The sequence below is a fragment of the Falco cherrug genome, chromosome 3 (assembly GCF_023634085.1).
Source record: "Falco cherrug isolate bFalChe1 chromosome 3, bFalChe1.pri, whole genome shotgun sequence".
Classification (NCBI taxonomy): Eukaryota; Metazoa; Chordata; class Aves; order Falconiformes; family Falconidae; genus Falco; species Falco cherrug.
In genome coordinates, this window is record NC_073699.1 from 107,775,889 (window position 1) to 107,792,568 (window position 16,680).

The 16,680-nt window shown below is 46.4% G+C and overlaps 2 protein-coding genes across 2 annotated transcripts; one reads left to right on the forward strand and one right to left on the reverse strand.

Annotated features, from left to right (window-relative positions):
• LOC102058545 (transcription factor HES-5-like) lies at positions 1–6,073 on the reverse strand. Its single transcript, XM_027803258.2, has 4 exons — positions 2,245–6,073; positions 1,619–1,681; positions 1,258–1,438; positions 1–1,129 (listed from the first exon to the last, which is right to left on the reverse strand). The coding sequence occupies exons 2-4, from the start codon at positions 1,679–1,681 to the stop codon at positions 888–890; spliced, it is 486 nt and encodes a 161-aa protein (XP_027659059.1). The 5' UTR covers positions 2,245–6,073; the 3' UTR covers positions 1–887.
• Positions 6,074–14,105: 8,032 nt separating this feature from the next.
• Positions 14,106–16,445, forward strand: LOC102058372 (transcription factor HES-5). Its single transcript, XM_027803259.2, has 3 exons — positions 14,106–14,627; positions 14,947–15,127; positions 15,359–16,445. The coding sequence occupies exons 1-3, from the start codon at positions 14,562–14,564 to the stop codon at positions 15,622–15,624; spliced, it is 513 nt and encodes a 170-aa protein (XP_027659060.2). The 5' UTR covers positions 14,106–14,561; the 3' UTR covers positions 15,625–16,445.
• Positions 16,446–16,680: the final 235 nt, after the last annotated feature.

A 16,680-nucleotide genomic window follows, 5' to 3' on the forward strand; every position in this document is an offset into this window, starting at 1 on the left:
TTGCACACAAATGCATTTTATTGCTCTCTACAAACACAGAGACGCATACACAGTATGCATGTAAGCCACAGGCCTGTCCCAGTAGTGGGAGAAACACTATCCATCATGAATTAAACCACTCAATGCAGACAAAAATCATTATTATAATGAAAATGCTAGAAAAAGCATAGCTTACACCCAAAATGTATAACATTGACAAATCAAGCCTTACACGTACTACCTTTTCTTTAACATAAAGCAGTAACATACTCTTTTTCTAAATTGAAAAAAGCAGCAAAATAGTAGAAATATTCCACATAGTTTCCTAGCTTCTGTTCATCCATCATGCTTTATATACTAGGACTATGAAAGGGCCATTGGGGAAAAATCCAAAACAAAACGAAAACCATCTCTGATGCTGTACAAGTTATAAGAAAACCAAGGGAAATTGATTCTAATCAAGTGTGCATGAACCAAAGGGTAGTAAATTTATCCTCTGGAGTGACTGAGCAACCAAGTGTTGCTAGTCAAGCCAGAGCAAAGCTGATGGCTCTTACAAGCAATATTAGAGAAATCTCTCCTACAGCAATTCTCGTCCATCACAACTGTAACATCTACAAAAACACCCTCCTTCATTTTGAAGACATTCGCCCCCTGACTGGGCAGCGTGCTGTGGACTGTTACCAGCAGTGTCTACACAGCTTCAGTACCACTCAGCAGAACGCCTGAACTTTTGCCAAAGGATCCCATAAAAGTCAAAAGTATGCCATTCTTTTCACTCATAAATAAAATATAGGGGAAACAAAATTCCCTACGGAAGAGAGGATCAGAGCTGGGCTATCAGGTGCACTCAGATCCTTCCTCTGGACCGTAAAAGGCAGAGGTCCATGAAGTAAGGACTCCCCTGACTACCACGGCCTCCAGAGAGTACTGGTGTCTTTTGGCGATGCTTGCTTCAGGGTGCTGGGGTTCCCAGGGGAATAGGCGACCTCTGCAGCAGCTGACTGGCTCTTCTGGAAGTGGCTTAAAAGTTTGGTCTGTGTTTCAGTTCGGACTTTATGAAGAGAGAGGAAATGAAAAGCTTCTTGCAAACATCTCGAATAGCCCTCTCTGAAGTCAAACTGAGAGTTTTTATGGAAGGATCCTGCAGCTAGAGAAGGGAAGAAAAGAGGTAGGGGAAAGAAAGAATAGTTTAGAGCAATTGCTCATGGCCAGAGATTCATAAAAGTGTCACAGATTTGCAATAAGCTAGAGAGTGACACAACATTCAGTACTCACCCTTCATCTGCAGCTGGCTCTGCTGCTTCAGGTAGCTGACAGTCATCTCCAGGATGTCGGCTTTCTCCAGCTTGGAGTTGGGCTGGTGCCTCTGAAACTCCTTCTCCAGGAGCAGTTTCAGCTGCTCGATGCTGCTGTTAATCCGGTCACGGCGCATTTTCTCCACCACCGGCTTCCTCAGCTGTAAAAAGCAAAGGAAAAGAGACCTACGTTAGAAGGATCTTCTCCCTGCCATCTCACAGGACTGCTTGCTGCCCATCACTGTTCCTAAACAATGTGGACCTGTTTCTCAGCTGGTGTAAGCTGTTATGAGAACAGCTGAGAGCGCGGCTCGAAGCTGCCTTGCTCTGCCTGGACTTACTTTGTTTTTCTCCTTTGGTGTCAGTAGGTTGTCGGGCTCCATGAAAACAGTGCTGGGAGCCATCTGTCCTGGGAAAGCAAGGAAGGTCTCAGAGTGGAAGTCCAGGAGAAACGTGTTGCTGGAAGCTGCCTCTGCGCGGTATTTATACTGTACAACCTCACTGAGAGTCTGTGGGTCTCCGGCTTGGTGGCGTTTCCCACACTCTACAGCCAATCAGGGAGATAGGCAGCACAATAGGAGAAGCATCTATTCTTGCATGCTCCATTGCCAGTGAATAGCCTGGGGATAATGACCTTCTCCCAGATGAGCAGGTGGGGAGTGTATGGTACGTGAAAGGCTGGGATCAGAGTTACGTGTCAGAAGCTGGGAAAGAGCGGGCCTTCAATGGGAAAAGGCTGCTGACTAATGCCGCGGATCAATAGCATTCCAGACGCAGCCTTGGGTTCACATGCGTGGAGGAAGGAGGAGGTCAGCTGCCGATGGCGGGAAGTAACTCCTGCGTGGGGCTGCGCTCCTCTCTGGGGACGCTTGGAGGCACACGCTTAAGCATGCACAAATGCACATGCACACACGAGCGGTTTCTGGCTTACTGAGATAAAGAGCAGAACTGCTTTAAAGCCACTCACCTTGTTTTCTCAGGAAGCCAGAGCCAGTTGTTCTCCCTCAGGTGACCGTGACGCCAGTTTTGCCCATGTGAAACAGAAAACAGCTTTTCCAGCTTGTCTTACTGCAAATAAGTACTTCTAATTGTAAGCACACAGTTATTGAAAACGTTTTCAGTTTTGATCTTTGTTCTCTTCCCTTGATATCTTATGTGCCTCTTTAGAATACTCTCAAGCCGTGCCACAAGCACTTCATGTTTCTGTTTGCAAATACCTGCAACGTAAATCCATGGGGAGAAGGATCTTGGAGTGTTTTGAGAGCAGTTTGTCTCACATAATGCTTTTTCACTTCCTCCGCAAAATGCATTTTAATAATAATTCTGGTTATTTTTATTTCATCTATGCACAAACGAAAATGGAGTGCAGAAGAAATTTATATAGCCCATACACTTATCAGAAATCAAATTCCTGATTCCTCATTATTCTCCACTGGGGCAGTTTCTGCATTGAGAGGCACAGCCTTTGCTCAATAGGTGCCTGCAGCTGGAAGAGTTAACCGTCTTCCTATTTGTATCCTATAAGCACACAGCCAGAGATTCATGACACAACACTTGAACCAGATCTGCCTGCATTTACCCTGCCTTCTGCCCGTGCAAGCACCGCTTCCTTTTACGAGCTCTAATGAAGAGCTGAAGAAGGACATGGCAGCTGGGTATCTTCTGCATCCTCTGGACATGCACCCTGGCCTGTGTGGAGCACGGCTGACAGCAATGTTGTCCTGTTACAAGACATGAAGGGCAAAGCAGGCAGGCAGCAGCATTAACTGCGTATCTAGAACCATGCGTTTTGGTCCCAGATTTACTCCAAATGTGCTGTGTGACCTCATCAGTTCGATATGCTTCTCTGTGAGCATCAGCATCTCCCTCTCCAAGACTCAATACAGGAATAATAATAATAATAATCAGATAAATTACTGCCAAGTAACGTTAGGGCTTATGGTGGGGGATCTCTTACTGTAGTAAGTAAATCCTGTTTGTGTTAACATTAATATATGTGTATGCGTGTTCATGTATATATTAATATATATATGTGTGGTCACGCATGACTTTTAATGTGAATCACATACACATGTACACATTTCTCTCTCACTCTGAAACTCATTATTTGTAAGACCAGGTAAGGTTTAAATGACCTCTTCCAGGATCTGCTTTTCCATCCCTATTGTACTGCTCCTGAATAGGCTCCTTCTTTTCGTACAGAGCAGCAGCTGTTGAGCTCTGAGCCTTTTATGTCAAGTTGTGGGAAAGCTTTTGTGACACCATTTCACATGTTCTCCTCAAAGCTTGTGGATTATCTTTGAGCCCATGTAACGCCACCTCTGAAACCAATCTTACGCTCTGTGCATCCCTCTTGGGGAGATTCTCTGAAACAGAAACTCCTGAGTAGTAACTCGTTTCTTGAGCTCATTAATCAAGCCGCGTGAAGAAGAAATGTGCCGATCCCGTGATCAGCAGAGTCAACTAGCAGTTCTGCTGGAGACGGTTTCTGTTCTCCCAATTAACTCACTAATAAACAGCTCTAGGAACAGCAATAATTCCCCCTTCCAGTACAAGTCACATAAACAGGCACTCCAGTTGGAGCCCAACAAGGCTGTTTAAAGTGTCAGACGCCTTCCCTGCAATTATCCACAGTACAGGACAAGAAACTAAGCCTGCTTCTCAGCAGCCTCTGCATTCCTGCATTCCTGCATCACAGGACTGTTACTCTGGGGGAGCACAAATTAACTTTCCGTGATAAAACTAGTCGAGCAGACGCAGACGTGTGATTGAGTGACTTGGGTCTTCCTTTGACTTGCTTCTCTCACCTGTGCAGGCTCTGGCCATTTCTGGGTTTGCCCAGCGGTTCTGAAGACGTGAAGGAGAGGGGCAGGAGCCTGGAACAGGTGCTGGTGCCTGCGCTGGGGCAGCTGGCTGCAGCCCCTCACCGACCCACATCAGGCTGAAGGTGTTGCCACCCACGTCTGCCACTGCTGACTCCACCTGGGATCTCTACAGCAGGATTTCACACATGAACCTCTATTTCTCCACTCAGTAGCCAGGGGATTATGAAGTTAACTCTGTGGGAACAGTCATGCACGCCTGAACCACCTTACCCTCCTTGGTCTTGGTAGAAATTTTGCGTAATTCATTATTACAAAATTTAGCTCAAGTTAAAAGAGAATGAAAAACTCTATCTCCTTTCTTTTTCCAAGAAAGTAACTTCCATGTACCTTCTTGAAGGAATGAATTGTATGGGATAAAAAATCCTGGATTTTCTTCCAGGATCCCAAGCATCATGTCCCATTTCGTATCTGTTTACTGTGTGCGCCTGAGATGTGGTGGACCTTTTTTTCTCCTGCTGTTTAGTAATTACATGGTTAGGCATTGTCACTGTAACCCACACCTTCAGAATTCTTGCCTTGAATCTGCCACTGACTCAGTGGAGCGTGAGAGCAGGTGAAGGCTCACCATGCTCCATGATCCAAGCCGCGTGGATGCGGCTAGCCCCTCAATGCCTGGACCCTCAGTTTAGCACCTGCATGCTGGGTTCAGAGCAATGTGAGCTCCAATCCCTCACAAAAAAACCATAGCCCAGCAAAGGCAGGATCAGCTTTCCTAGCAGGGATTCCAGAAGAGCTCCATTGCCTCACGTCTGGCCAGTCCACAGCCAAAGGGAAAGGTGTCAGAGACGGCTGTGCCAACACTGTGCCTGATGGTGCTGCGATAGCCGTGGTGTGGTTGGCACAATCAAGGGGTCAAGGCTCAATACTTCTCCATTAGGATCCAAACTGACCCAAAGACTGCTACAGAGCAGGCTGAACGCTAATAATCTCCTGTGGCCTCGAGAAATTCACTTAACTATAGGGGCTGGAGGCCCTACATACATACTCAGAACATGTGTGGTAAGAAAAATGATGCTATTCAATGTATTAATGTGAGGTGAATGTAGCAAAATCTCCCTGAGATGCTAAATCTACTGAGGTTCTTAATTCCTCATTTTGTGTAACACATTAATTTTAAAGCATCTAAAAAAGCCATATATTAAAAATAGCTTTTTATTTTCGTTGGTTTCACAGTCTATGAGGGGAAAAATTGGCCAATTACTGACCATCTTGGAAGTGTTACTCAAATTAAATGCTCGATTATGCAAAATAGATGCTCTGCTTCTGCTTTAGTTGGAAAACCTAAAGAAAAGTGATAAAGAAAATTCCTCCCTATTATAAAGTTAGCAGAGTCAGTGGACTTTGAGGATAATGAATTCTGAATTATATACCTTCTATGATGGTTCCAAACATACACATACGTATTGCATAGAAAACTTACGAGGATCCCAAGATACTGGACCTGGTTAACATGTTTGAAATACGGCATTAGCAAGAGCCTTCCCCCAGAATCTCTGCCAGATGTTAGCTCTTTAGGAAGACTCAAAGATGCTGCTCCTTTCTCAAGTCTTGCGAGATGCTCATTGCTCCCATTGCTTCTCTCCTGATACGTGTTGCCCAGATGGCCTTTTGGGAGCAGGGTTTCCCACTGAACACAATGCAGAGGCAAGCACCGTTGCTAATGTGGTTTGTAGTCAGGCACGCTTCCTTTGTGACAGGAATGAATATAGTTAAGAAATGGTGTGGGAAACTCAGAAGTACACAAACTTCCATAGCCTTATGTTAGCAAGTCATTTAGAAAGGTAAAACGCTTGGGAGCAGGGACAGAGCAGTGTTTCTGAATAGTGAACGGGTAAGACAGCAAAATGTAGGACACAATTAGCGCCAAGTCTTACAGACCATCCTGAGGTGAAAAATAAAAAGGGTCCGAACCTAAGAGCCTTACTTGGATCCTCACTGAAGTCAACAGAAACTTCAGACTCCATGAAGAGTGAAGCAGACCGCTAGATTTAGCCTGCAGCTTCTGTACCTCCAGAGCTATTTCCTGATCTCCGGTAAACTGGTGGAAATACAGATTACCTCTACACGTACAGTGGAATTTATCAAAATCCTAATCTGAAAAATTTGAGCCTGAATTTCCATCTGCCAAATACCAGTACCAGCATCCGGTCTATTGTTTCTCATTTCTTTTATCCAAGCAACACAGAATAGTTTAGAAGTATTAATGAAGAGAAAAGCTTCCCTGTAGCATTACTGGTATAAAATCCGATCTAATAATTACGATACCCTCATGGTCCACAGGAATCACCTTTCCCCTTTAGCACCGTGCAGCAAAGAGGCACAAAAATCCCATTGCAAAACTACAGTGATGGCTTCCCGAATGGGACCTGCACTGGCTGGGTTTCAGAGCTCGGCATCTCCCAGATTGCTCAAGGAAAGCACACCCACCAACACACGGAGCTAAGGAATCGATGCCCTGCTGTACCACTGGGGGGGATGTGCTGCAATGCTTGCCATCATATCTGGGCAGCCTTTGGTAAAGAGAATAGCAAGACAAAGGTACTGAGCAATCTGGAGCAGGGGCACCCTGACTGTCAAGTGACACCTGGTAGCTGAGTCTCTCGCTTTCTGTCAGTGACTCCATGGAGAGTCCTAGCAAAAAACCACGTTATTCGGGCAAAGCTGAACTGAGGCAATGCCTCGCCTACTGCAGACGATCTCCAAGCTGTGAGGAGGAAATCAGTCCTGTATTTAAATTACAGCAAACTGTAATTCAGATTAACATGCCAGGGCAATTCAGGATTGGAGTAGCTTCTGTATCTGTTTGCAACAGCTTGCAAAAGCTTACGAGCATCTTGACTAATACCAAGGCTCTGTGCTTCCTGGGACACACTAAAAAAATCTGGGGGCGTAAAGAGGCAAACAGAGTATGTGGCTCAGAAGTCTTAGCGTGGGCAAAACCCACCTCTGCCACCTTCAGCGGGACCATTTTCTTTGGCCTTACCAGTGGCTGAGCAAGATTCTGCTCCTGCAGCTCCTTTCCCTGTCATTTCCTTCCACTTTTCCTTGCTGTGCTGCTTGGCAGTCCCTTGTTTGAGTCTGGTGCAATTTCTGTTTCTCTGCATAGCTTCCTTCACTTTTTTTTCCCCCTTTTACTCAGGGTTTCTTTTCCCTTCATGCAGTTTTCATAATCTGATTTTTCGTTCTGTCACTCTTTTCCCCTCTGTCTGTCACAGGCAGATGTGGTTTGAGGACAGGAGTGTCTTACGGACCCGCGGACTGTGTGAGTTTGGAGTTCCTTCCAGTTTCCCACACTGCTCTCCTATTCACTGCATTCAGGCAGAGGATAAAGGAAGTGTGCCATGCTACAAGCTGAATTAGAAATGGTGTTTGACTTCCCTTTGTACTTCACAGAAACCTTGCTCTGGGCAGACCATCTGCATAGCACTCACTGTGGAGAAAACCATTGATCAAGGCCTGTCAGCCCAGCTGGGGGAACTTGGGAAAGTAATTCCCTGTGCCACTTCAGTTCTTTAGGGCTTAACATCTGGCTGGAGGGGGAGGCGACAGTTGATGGTTTAACAGTCGTGCTTCCTTTCAAGTTTGGGATGCTGTTTTGATCCCCGATAAGCCTTTCTGAAATCCTGATTTTAATAACATGGAAAGCATCCAGAAGACTAGGAATAATGCACTGGCTTTGCATTTTCAAAGTGCTTTACAAATACCAGCTAATGAATTCTCAGCAACCTTCTCTGTGAGATAAGGATGTATTATTAGTGATGTTTTACAAAGGAAGAAAAATGAGGCAGACAGGAGAAACCCAAAATTTCAATATTTCAAATAGCCAACTGGTTGCAGTGCTTCTATTGCCAAGTGGCTATTTGAGACATCTGGTTTACAAAGATGCTCAGCGCCCACTTCTGTTTCAATCAGCTTTGGCATCTCTGAAAAGGAGCAAACTTGAGAATTTGTATTCCCAGCCTGGACCACACTTGCACTTGCACCACCTAGATAAGTAGATGCAAGAGTTCTCCTTTCTACTCAAGTTCAGCAGTGGTTTCTGAAAATGTTATTCAGTATGATTTGTTGAAGGCCATGAAATGGCTGAAAAGGAAGATGCACTCAAATCCTTGGTCAGGAAATACTTAATGATCTATTCAACAGAAAGTAACTTGATCTCTCTAGAAAGTAAACGAAGTTTTAATTTGTTTATTCATGCTCCTGAAGAGCTACCAAAACCGCAGTCTTAAGATGCAGCTGTCCTTAGTCCTTGTGCAAATCTGTCTGTCAGCACCATTTCATTTTGACCAGCTGCCTCCCAGCGGTTGCGGTTATTCTGGGCTCGGAGCTCCCTGGAGGACAGGATGCAGTGTGCCCCAAATTACATGAACTCCCTGAGTTTATAAGGGAAGTTCAGGCCCTAGACTCGTGGCCTGGATAAAACCGGTGACTTAGAAATGAGAAAGGAGCTGTACTGCTTTAGTAAACAAGATCAGTGCTAGCTACAGCATTATGTGCTGATTGTTGGCCGCACGCAAAAGGTGCCTGCCCAGTCTGACGATGGCAGCTCTTGGGGACTTTGTGCCAGATGCCCAGTACCACACCACCGCAGGTGACTGTAGGGCCCAGTTTATACTACCAGCTACACTGAAGATGTTCTGGGGTCCTGGTCCTATTCTTAATGCCCTCTAGGCTGTTTCTGTAGAGTTTGGCTCTAGATTGCAATAGATCCCCCTGATCCTGACATGTGACAGCCTGCCTTGCCCTGTGGCATGGTGATGAGAGCCTCCAACTCTGCCTCGTACGTCTTGTGAGGACCACGGTCTGTCAGTCCTTGCATATGCCCCTCTGCTAGTCCTTTGCCTGGCTCAGAACTAGGTTATCTAGCTTTTGAAAAACCATTCTTGCCTGCAAGGTTGGCACCTGCTTTTATCTGACACGATCTCTTCTCGCTGCTGCCAGCTGAACATGGCAGAGATGTTCCTCAGTCCTCCAAAATCTACCTGCCTGGTGGGGCAGGACCTGACACTGAGCCCCAAGACGCTTTCACCAGACACCTGTCCATTGTGTTCCACAGTGTGGTGACTGACAGCCGCCAAACATGAGAACGTGGGTTCTGGTGGGAGCTTCCATCCCAAACCCAGGCTGAACTCAAGGGAAGGGAGAAATTCACTGGGGCATTCAGCTGCAGGTTACCAACTTGGTCCCAAGGTAGGGAACAATCAGATGAGGCTCAGGGGATGCCAGGGAAGTCTGTGACTATTATCTCCCCTCTCCACCGCTGCTCTAGCTAGAGATGAGGGATTAAATATTTGACAAGAGCAGATAGGATTAATTGCTGCTCTTATAAGGGGAGAGGTGACTGCCCTCCTGTCTCGCACAAACACACCACTCCTGTCTCGTCAATGACAGCAAGTGGTTGTTGGGGCCAGACCTCAGGAACTACACCCCCAATTCTCAACCTGGTCCTCTGAAATATTCTCTGCTTGCCAAAATGCTTGGCAGCACTACTTGGTAAGTCTTGCGATTTTTATAATGGGACTCATAATACTTATGGCCTTCACTAATATTTCACATCCGAGCCTTGTGCTTATATAAAGAGAGAAAATCAATGACATCAATCCAAAGTCCAAATGCTTAATAAAAAAAAAAGTTTTTTTAAAAATCCATCAGAATTATTTTAATTTTATTAGAAACATCAACATGTTTTTGTTGAATCCCTATGACTTTCAGCCCATTTCTTGGTTTCTTGAAGCCCAAATTTTGACATTCGAAATGTTGGCGGTAATGCCAGATCCTCAGAGATGCTCAGCCCATTGCAAGAACTGAATAGTCCCATCTTCCAAAAAACCCACCCAAAACAATGAAGGAAGTGCATGAACTCAGCAGCTTCTGTATTTGCTCCCTCCACTCTATTGTTAGTGACAGGCTTTTCTCCTTCCTTGGCCAGAGCTGGGACGTGACTGACTGGTGGGGTCTGTGTATTTCAGCGGACTTTTGGGGAGCACGCGCTCCCGCTGAAGTCAGCAGTATCGGGGGGGGCTTTAGAGCAAAACCCAAAACCATCTGGGGTGCTTTAGAGCAAAGCTCAAAACCATCTGGTAGCGTGTGTGAGAGAACTGCCGGGTCTCCGCGCTGTTGCTGAGCTGGGGAACACTTACATTACTGAGATCATAACTAACTTAGCACCGACCGGCGTTAATTGTAGAGCAAGGTGTAGCTGAGTCCCCTGGTAAAAGCAGAAGGACAGGATGTATTCTGTGGTTGGTTTATATGGGTTTTTGAAGGAGGAGGGTGGTAAACACATAACATGGTGGCTCCCGCAAAGCCTGCTCCCAGGGCAATGTGTTCCTTTGAGACATAATTGATTCCTGCCATCAGGCACCAGCCTGCTCTCCCCCAGGGTCAGCGCTTTCCCACATCCAACCCCATTATCCCACAGACCATGCCTTTTGTACAACACACTCCAGCTATTCATGTGCAAAGCAGCTGTAATCCCCAGACCTTTCAGAGTCAATATACCAGGAAATAATAAATCCCTCTTGTGCACTCTTGAATATGCTGAGAGGTGACTTGTGGGAATTTCAGCTGGGCAGAAAAATAATAAATTCTCCTTAATTTTTAATTATTTGTAATACTCACTGTAGAAAGACTATGTTATTGGTGCATGACTATTTCAGGGTCAACCACACAAGCAACTATAGAAATTGCTTTTGCCTCCAACAGCCCTGAAAATGCATATCAAATTGTCTTATATGTTTCTTAATGATCAAAGTCCACTTTCCTTCACTTACACACCTGGGAATGGCTGCATATTAAGCGTTCTGGATCTAAAGGAAAACTAATTAAAAAAGGTTAACCTGTGAAGAATGTACTTTACAGTAATAAAAGACCGCTTTTTGCCAGGGTTCTAATGTCTAATATCTAAAGGAGGCAAGATAATGCCATGCTAATGACATTTAATGGAATATTTTTTTACAATAGGTCTAATACAACATAACCTTTTCCCCTGAAAGAGGCAGATTGCACTACACTTCCACTCCATCAGTTCACATGGCAGAATTACGCTTGGCTTGTGAGAGCGAAAGAAGCCAATCCTGAATGGCAAGTTCTGCAGGACAGTATCTTTACATATTGCCTCCCATGACAAAGGTTTTTTTAAGCTATTTACTGTGTAGAATGTACTATCACTGAAATACCCTGAGCAGAATGTGGTAGACAGGGTTAGGTGTACCTAGAGGGCTGGGAGAAGTGATCTTTATCTGTGACACCAAAGCAAGCAGTGGCCCCTAAGTTAAAAACTGTAGAGGATCATTAGGGTTCACCTCAAATAGGCAGTACCCTGTCTTTTCAATCCTTACCCAGAAAACCTCCACAGAGCAAGTCGTACGGGTATGAGGATGATGAAGGGATGTGGTAATACTGCAGGGATCTGTAGTACTAAACCCCAGGAATCTTACACAGTAGGAGACATCCCTAATACCCAGTGGTAGTAAGGTATGAGTGTGGCACAACATACAGACCCAATAGTTTCATCAAACATTCAAAGGTAGTAATTTCCACACAGGTGTGTCAGCACAGGTCAGCTTGGGACCCTGGTAGGTGTTCTCATTGCTAGTCTTTCTCTGTGATGCTGCCACTAGCACATGGCCTGTGCAAGTGAGGTCAGAGCCAGCCTGGACCTAAAAAGCCTTCCATTTTAGCTGGGTAAGCAAGCCTTTCAGCAACACTAACCGCGGGCTGGCCCGAGGAAGAGAAAAGCCGACTAGAGATGGGACTGCACGCAGCACAGACCCCGCAGAGCCCTGCTCTCCAGGCAGCTGTGGTGACAAAGGGGTGTCCCAGGGAAGGAGCATCTCTACCAGGCTCCCAACAGATGGGGAGAGAAGAAACTCCTCTGTAAAACAGCAAGAAGAGGCCACCCTTAGCACTCCTGCAGAGGAGCAGAGCTGTGCCCACCGTCGCTCCTTCTCCGCTTGGCTCTCACAGGTGTTTGGCAGTACCCTGAAGTGGTGCCCAAAAACCGCAGGGGCCAAGTCAGCCCTGTCCCTATCTCCCACCACAGACACGGGCTCAGCTCCTGACGCCACGAGGGCTCTGTGAAGAGCTCGGCAGCACCACTCCCATTTCCCAGAAGGGCAAACTGAAGCACGGTGAAGCAAACTGTCGGCCCCCGGGACAGCCAGTGCTGCGGCTGAGCTGGGCATCCCTGCTGGCCACCCCCGTGTGTGCACCACTGCCTCTGCCCCCTTGCCCCATGTTGCCCCCTTCTCCTGGAAAACCCAGATCGCTGAGAAGCCCCTGCCTGCATGGCGGAACACGTGCTTTTCAGCCTTACTTGGTGAAAAAGGCGTGTGAGTTCATCGTGCCCTGACAGCAGCGCAGGCTCCACAAAGGAGTTACTGGCACCAGGCTGTGTGGGTTTGAATTTCTCGGCGTTTCCCATACTTTTCCCCTATTGATAACATTTCTTGTTGGGACAATAGAAGTGTGCCTTGCAGCTACTCATGACATTAGTGACGGTGCTTGAGTCTGAATGATTTAAAGGGGAAGAATCCAACTCCCAAAAGACCATCTGGCTATCAGTTATAATACAGCAATAAAGGTCAGAGCTGCTGCTCAGGAGTTGGGAAAAAGATGTTTTTTGACACTGAAGAGCCTCTTCAACCAGCTTGGTACATGCCTACCTGCCAGCTTCTAGCTTCTAGGCCTGCCACCATCGCTCTTTTGCTAGGAAAGGGATAACACAGGACACCAACTTCTGGAGGAAGGCCAGCCAAACAACACAGGAAAAAGGGCAACACCTTACTCTAGCCGGCAAGAGCTAGGGCATGGTCTCTGAGCTGTATCTTACTTTGTATCACAACCCTTTGACTACTTCAAACTGTTCATGAGATGTCTTGTCTCCTGGCTTTCCCACAACGCAGGGAATAAAGGGCTCCAAGGACAACATCTGCCCTTCACAAAGAGCTAAGCCCATTCAGGCCCATACAATGAAACCCACCAAGCTGGCCATTTCAGTGACGCCTCCCTCCTTCCTGACAACTGCCCATTAAACTCAGGCTTCACTTCAGGATTGCCAAGTACGAAATTGCCTTTGGCTTTCTTACTTCACCGCACACTTCCCTCCACCATCTCCAGATTCTCAGCCACGCTCCCGTGCACAAGCAGTGCACTGGGAGAAGATGAGCACACTTCTGCCTCGGGCACTCCAGGCTAGACCCCTCAGATGACAGGATGCAGCACAGCTTTTCTCAGGTAGGTTCTGGGTTATTTTCGGCGTTGCCTCAAGGACTGTATCCAGGCAGGGATTTTTCTCATAAGACAAAAACAGAACTAACCTAAAGTTCCACACATCTTCAATCTTTTTCTTGCCTTTAACACAAAAGAAATGTTTGCTTAATTTTTATTGAAATTTTCATGCAAATCCAAGCAAGCAGCACCACCCTCATTTTCCAGAAAAGAAAATGGAGCAGGGATGTCATGCTAAAGGTTATGCAGGGAAGCAAATACATGGTCTCTGAGATTTCATGTCCAGCAAACTGCAGCAGGTCCAGCCTGCAGTGGAGCAGTGTGATGCTTCTTGGTCAGACGAGAACAAACCACATCAGAAATCCCAGGCCAGAAGCAGAACTGACCTCCTTGCTGGGGTCCAAAGGTGGGCCTCAGCTACTAAATCCCATTCACAACTCACCTCTGACTTCCCAAGGCCTAGGGCTTCTGGGTTGAATCTGATGCTATTCTTTAGCCCAACATCCCATCATACCGACTGTCAGTTCTCCACTTAGAAAAGTCATGCAAACAAACCTGTTGTTTCACACTGGTAATGCTTTGGCTCACCCATTAGAAGTGTAATGACTGCACAGACGAGTGCAAATACACCCTCACTCTGGCAAATGGCACCTGGGATGCTGGCTGTGAAGTGCCCTCTCTAGAAAGAGTGGAGAGATGTCCTTGGTGCTTTTGATTTTAACCCTAACAGTGCTCCCCTTCTTCTCTTCCCCCCTTCCCCCAAAAGTGTGCCTCCTCCACGCTCACAAATGTGACTGGCACATGTAGGGACTCAGGAATGCAACTGATCCCAGACAACCAGCTGGAGGGTCAGTGTTTTCCCAGATCCCTGGGCAGCCCTGAAGAGCCACGCTGCACACTCCACCAGTCAGCGTGGGCAGAAGGTTATTCTCTCCAGGGCATTTGCAATCAACGTACCATGCGCTAATAGATGCTTCCTCTATTGTTCAGCTGTGTGCCTGGATTGGCTGAATGGCTGTGGGAAACACCAGCAATCCTGAGACTCACGTATCTGCTGAAGCTCCCTGATGTATAAATAGAGGCAGCCGGTAACTGCCAAAGCATAAGTCTTACGCTCAACACAGCAGCCCGGTGCGGGGGTCTGTGCCCAGGACTGAGAGCACTAAGAATGGCTCCCAGTAACACCCTCATGATCCACATGGAGGAGAAACTGCTGCCAAAAGAAAAGAATAAAGTAAGTAGAGCCCTTGACAGGACTGGGAAGGCTGGCCTGTGCTCTGTGCAACAGGCCACCTCTAACAAATAAAGACCACCTGGGAAAAGATAAGGGGGGAGAAAGTGGTCTGCGGGAAGGCAAATAGGTTGAAGAGAGAGAAGGGAGACTATTATATAGAGTTTTTAAAATTAAATTGAGTGGGGAACAGGCAGGCAGCATCGCAAAGCTCTCCTGCCAAAAGAGAGGGTCTTTGAACGCATGTGTATCAGGGCATCAGAAGGGGAAATCAGGCCAGGTCTTGGAAAATCCTTAACGATCTGCTCCATCTCTCTTACAGCTGAGGAAGCCGGTGGTGGAGAAAATGCGCCGTGACCGGATTAACAGCAGCATCGAGCAGCTGAAACTGCTCCTGGAGAAGGAGTTTCAGAGGCACCAGCCCAACTCCAAGCTGGAGAAAGCCGACATCCTGGAAGTGGCTGTCAGCTACCTGAAGCAGCAGAGCCAGCTGCAGGACCAAAGTGAGTGCAGAGCACGTATTGCACACGCGCGCAGCCCACTCCCACAGGCCTTTGCCCTCCCCTGCAGCCCCGGCCCCCAGAGCATGCAGGGTGTAACACACCAGCTCTAGCCACGTGAGCAGGGCTTGTGGACTCAGGCTCTTGAAAGAAACTTAATCCATGAATGGCAACTGTCCCATGTTTTGGTCATGATCTTAACCCACTGCATTTGCTTCTTTCTTTCTTTTCTAGCTTTCATTAACAAGAATCTAGAGCAGGACTTTAACAGTGGATACCTGCGGTGCCTCAAGGAAGCGATGCATTTTCTGTCCTACTACGAACCCAAGAAGGAAACTCAGGTGCAGCTAATCAAGCATTTCTGCAAAGCTCAGATGGGTGCAGATGTCATGTACTCGCCTGCTCTGCGGAGTTCCCCTCTGTCACCCTGCCTGTTTGCCAGAAAGCAACCTGCCCAGAAGACTGTGGCTGCTGCTCCTACCATCTGGAGACCCTGGTAGACCTGCAGAACGTTGCTTTATTCCTATGTTTTGCTACAAAAACTAGAGGGGCCTGTGATTTAACAGTTCCTCTTTAAAGTAGGAAACATTGCTTTCCAAAGGTGGGAGGGGGGCGGTTATTGTTTTTCTGTCACAAGAAATGAGGGTCGCTAAGTAGTTTCCCTTCATAGTGAAGGACTGTGTTTGTATCTTGCAGCAAATTTGCTGCTTTTATCAGTGGCTCGTAGCCAAAGAGAGGACGAAGTTCTGTGGTGATTTAGAGAGCCAAATGCCCTTCTGTTTTCATCACACCTTTGCTTCGCAAGGCTGTTGAGTCTGTGGCTGTCAGGGGAAATCTTTCTGCTAACTCCCTGGGTCACTGGTTCAAGTGCTCCATTGTCTCTAGATAATGTATTGACCTTCCTAAAGAAGGAGCACTTTCAAGAATGTATTTTGTATCGTAAAGAGGGCATTGAGGCTTTACTTTTTGAGTGAAAGACGTTAATAAGAAATGCTGATTCTTCTGAAGTTCCTACGCTATTTTTAGTATAACTTCTTACAGAAAGTTATGAGGATAACAGAAAGCTCTAGGGAAAATTCTCTTAATGTCAGTATGCCTACTCTCAGTTGAGGGACAATTGATGCCTTTTGTAAAGGAAATGCCTGGGATATACCTTAAGGAAAAGGGGGAGGAAGGGAGGCAATGACTACTTTATAATCATTCATTCTACATGCTAAAGAGCCTAAAGAGCTTTTATAAAGTTGCGATGTATTCATCCTGTGTGATGTTCAAGTTTGGTGTCTTCACTGTACAATACAATAAAAATGGTTTTAGTCATTAATTCTTTGGTTTGAAATTATTAAAATGGCTAATACTCCTGGACTAAGGGTTGCATGTCGACTCCTCCTGCAGTGGGGAAGCTATCAGGACACATCATATTTCTAAGCCCTTCATTCTAGCATGTAATTTATATTTGTGAAATTCATTTGGCAGAACAGGATTTCACACCGTGCAGAGAAACAACCCCTGGCAAAGTTATCAGAAATTAAAATGGAGATGAAATTGAAGTGAGATAC

Excerpts from the sequence above, each read along its gene's own strand:
- LOC102058372 (XM_027803259.2), top strand. The coding sequence starts at position 14,562 with ATGGCTCCCAGTAACACCCTCATGATCCACATGGAGGAGAAACTGCTG. Across the intron at positions 14,628-14,946 it reads TGCCAAAAGAAAAGAATAAA|CTGAGGAAGCCGGTGGTGGA; the intron begins GTAAGTAGAGCC and ends TCTCTCTTACAG. Across the intron at positions 15,128-15,358 it reads GAGCCAGCTGCAGGACCAAA|CTTTCATTAACAAGAATCTA; the intron begins GTGAGTGCAGAG and ends TTTCTTTTCTAG.
- LOC102058545 (XM_027803258.2), bottom strand. The coding sequence starts at position 1,681 with ATGGCTCCCAGCACTGTTTTCATGGAGCCCGACAACCTACTGACACCA. Across the intron at positions 1,439-1,618 it reads CACCAAAGGAGAAAAACAAA|CTGAGGAAGCCGGTGGTGGA; the intron begins GTAAGTCCAGGC and ends TGCTTTTTACAG. Across the intron at positions 1,130-1,257 it reads GAGCCAGCTGCAGATGAAGG|CTGCAGGATCCTTCCATAAA; the intron begins GTGAGTACTGAA and ends TCCCTTCTCTAG.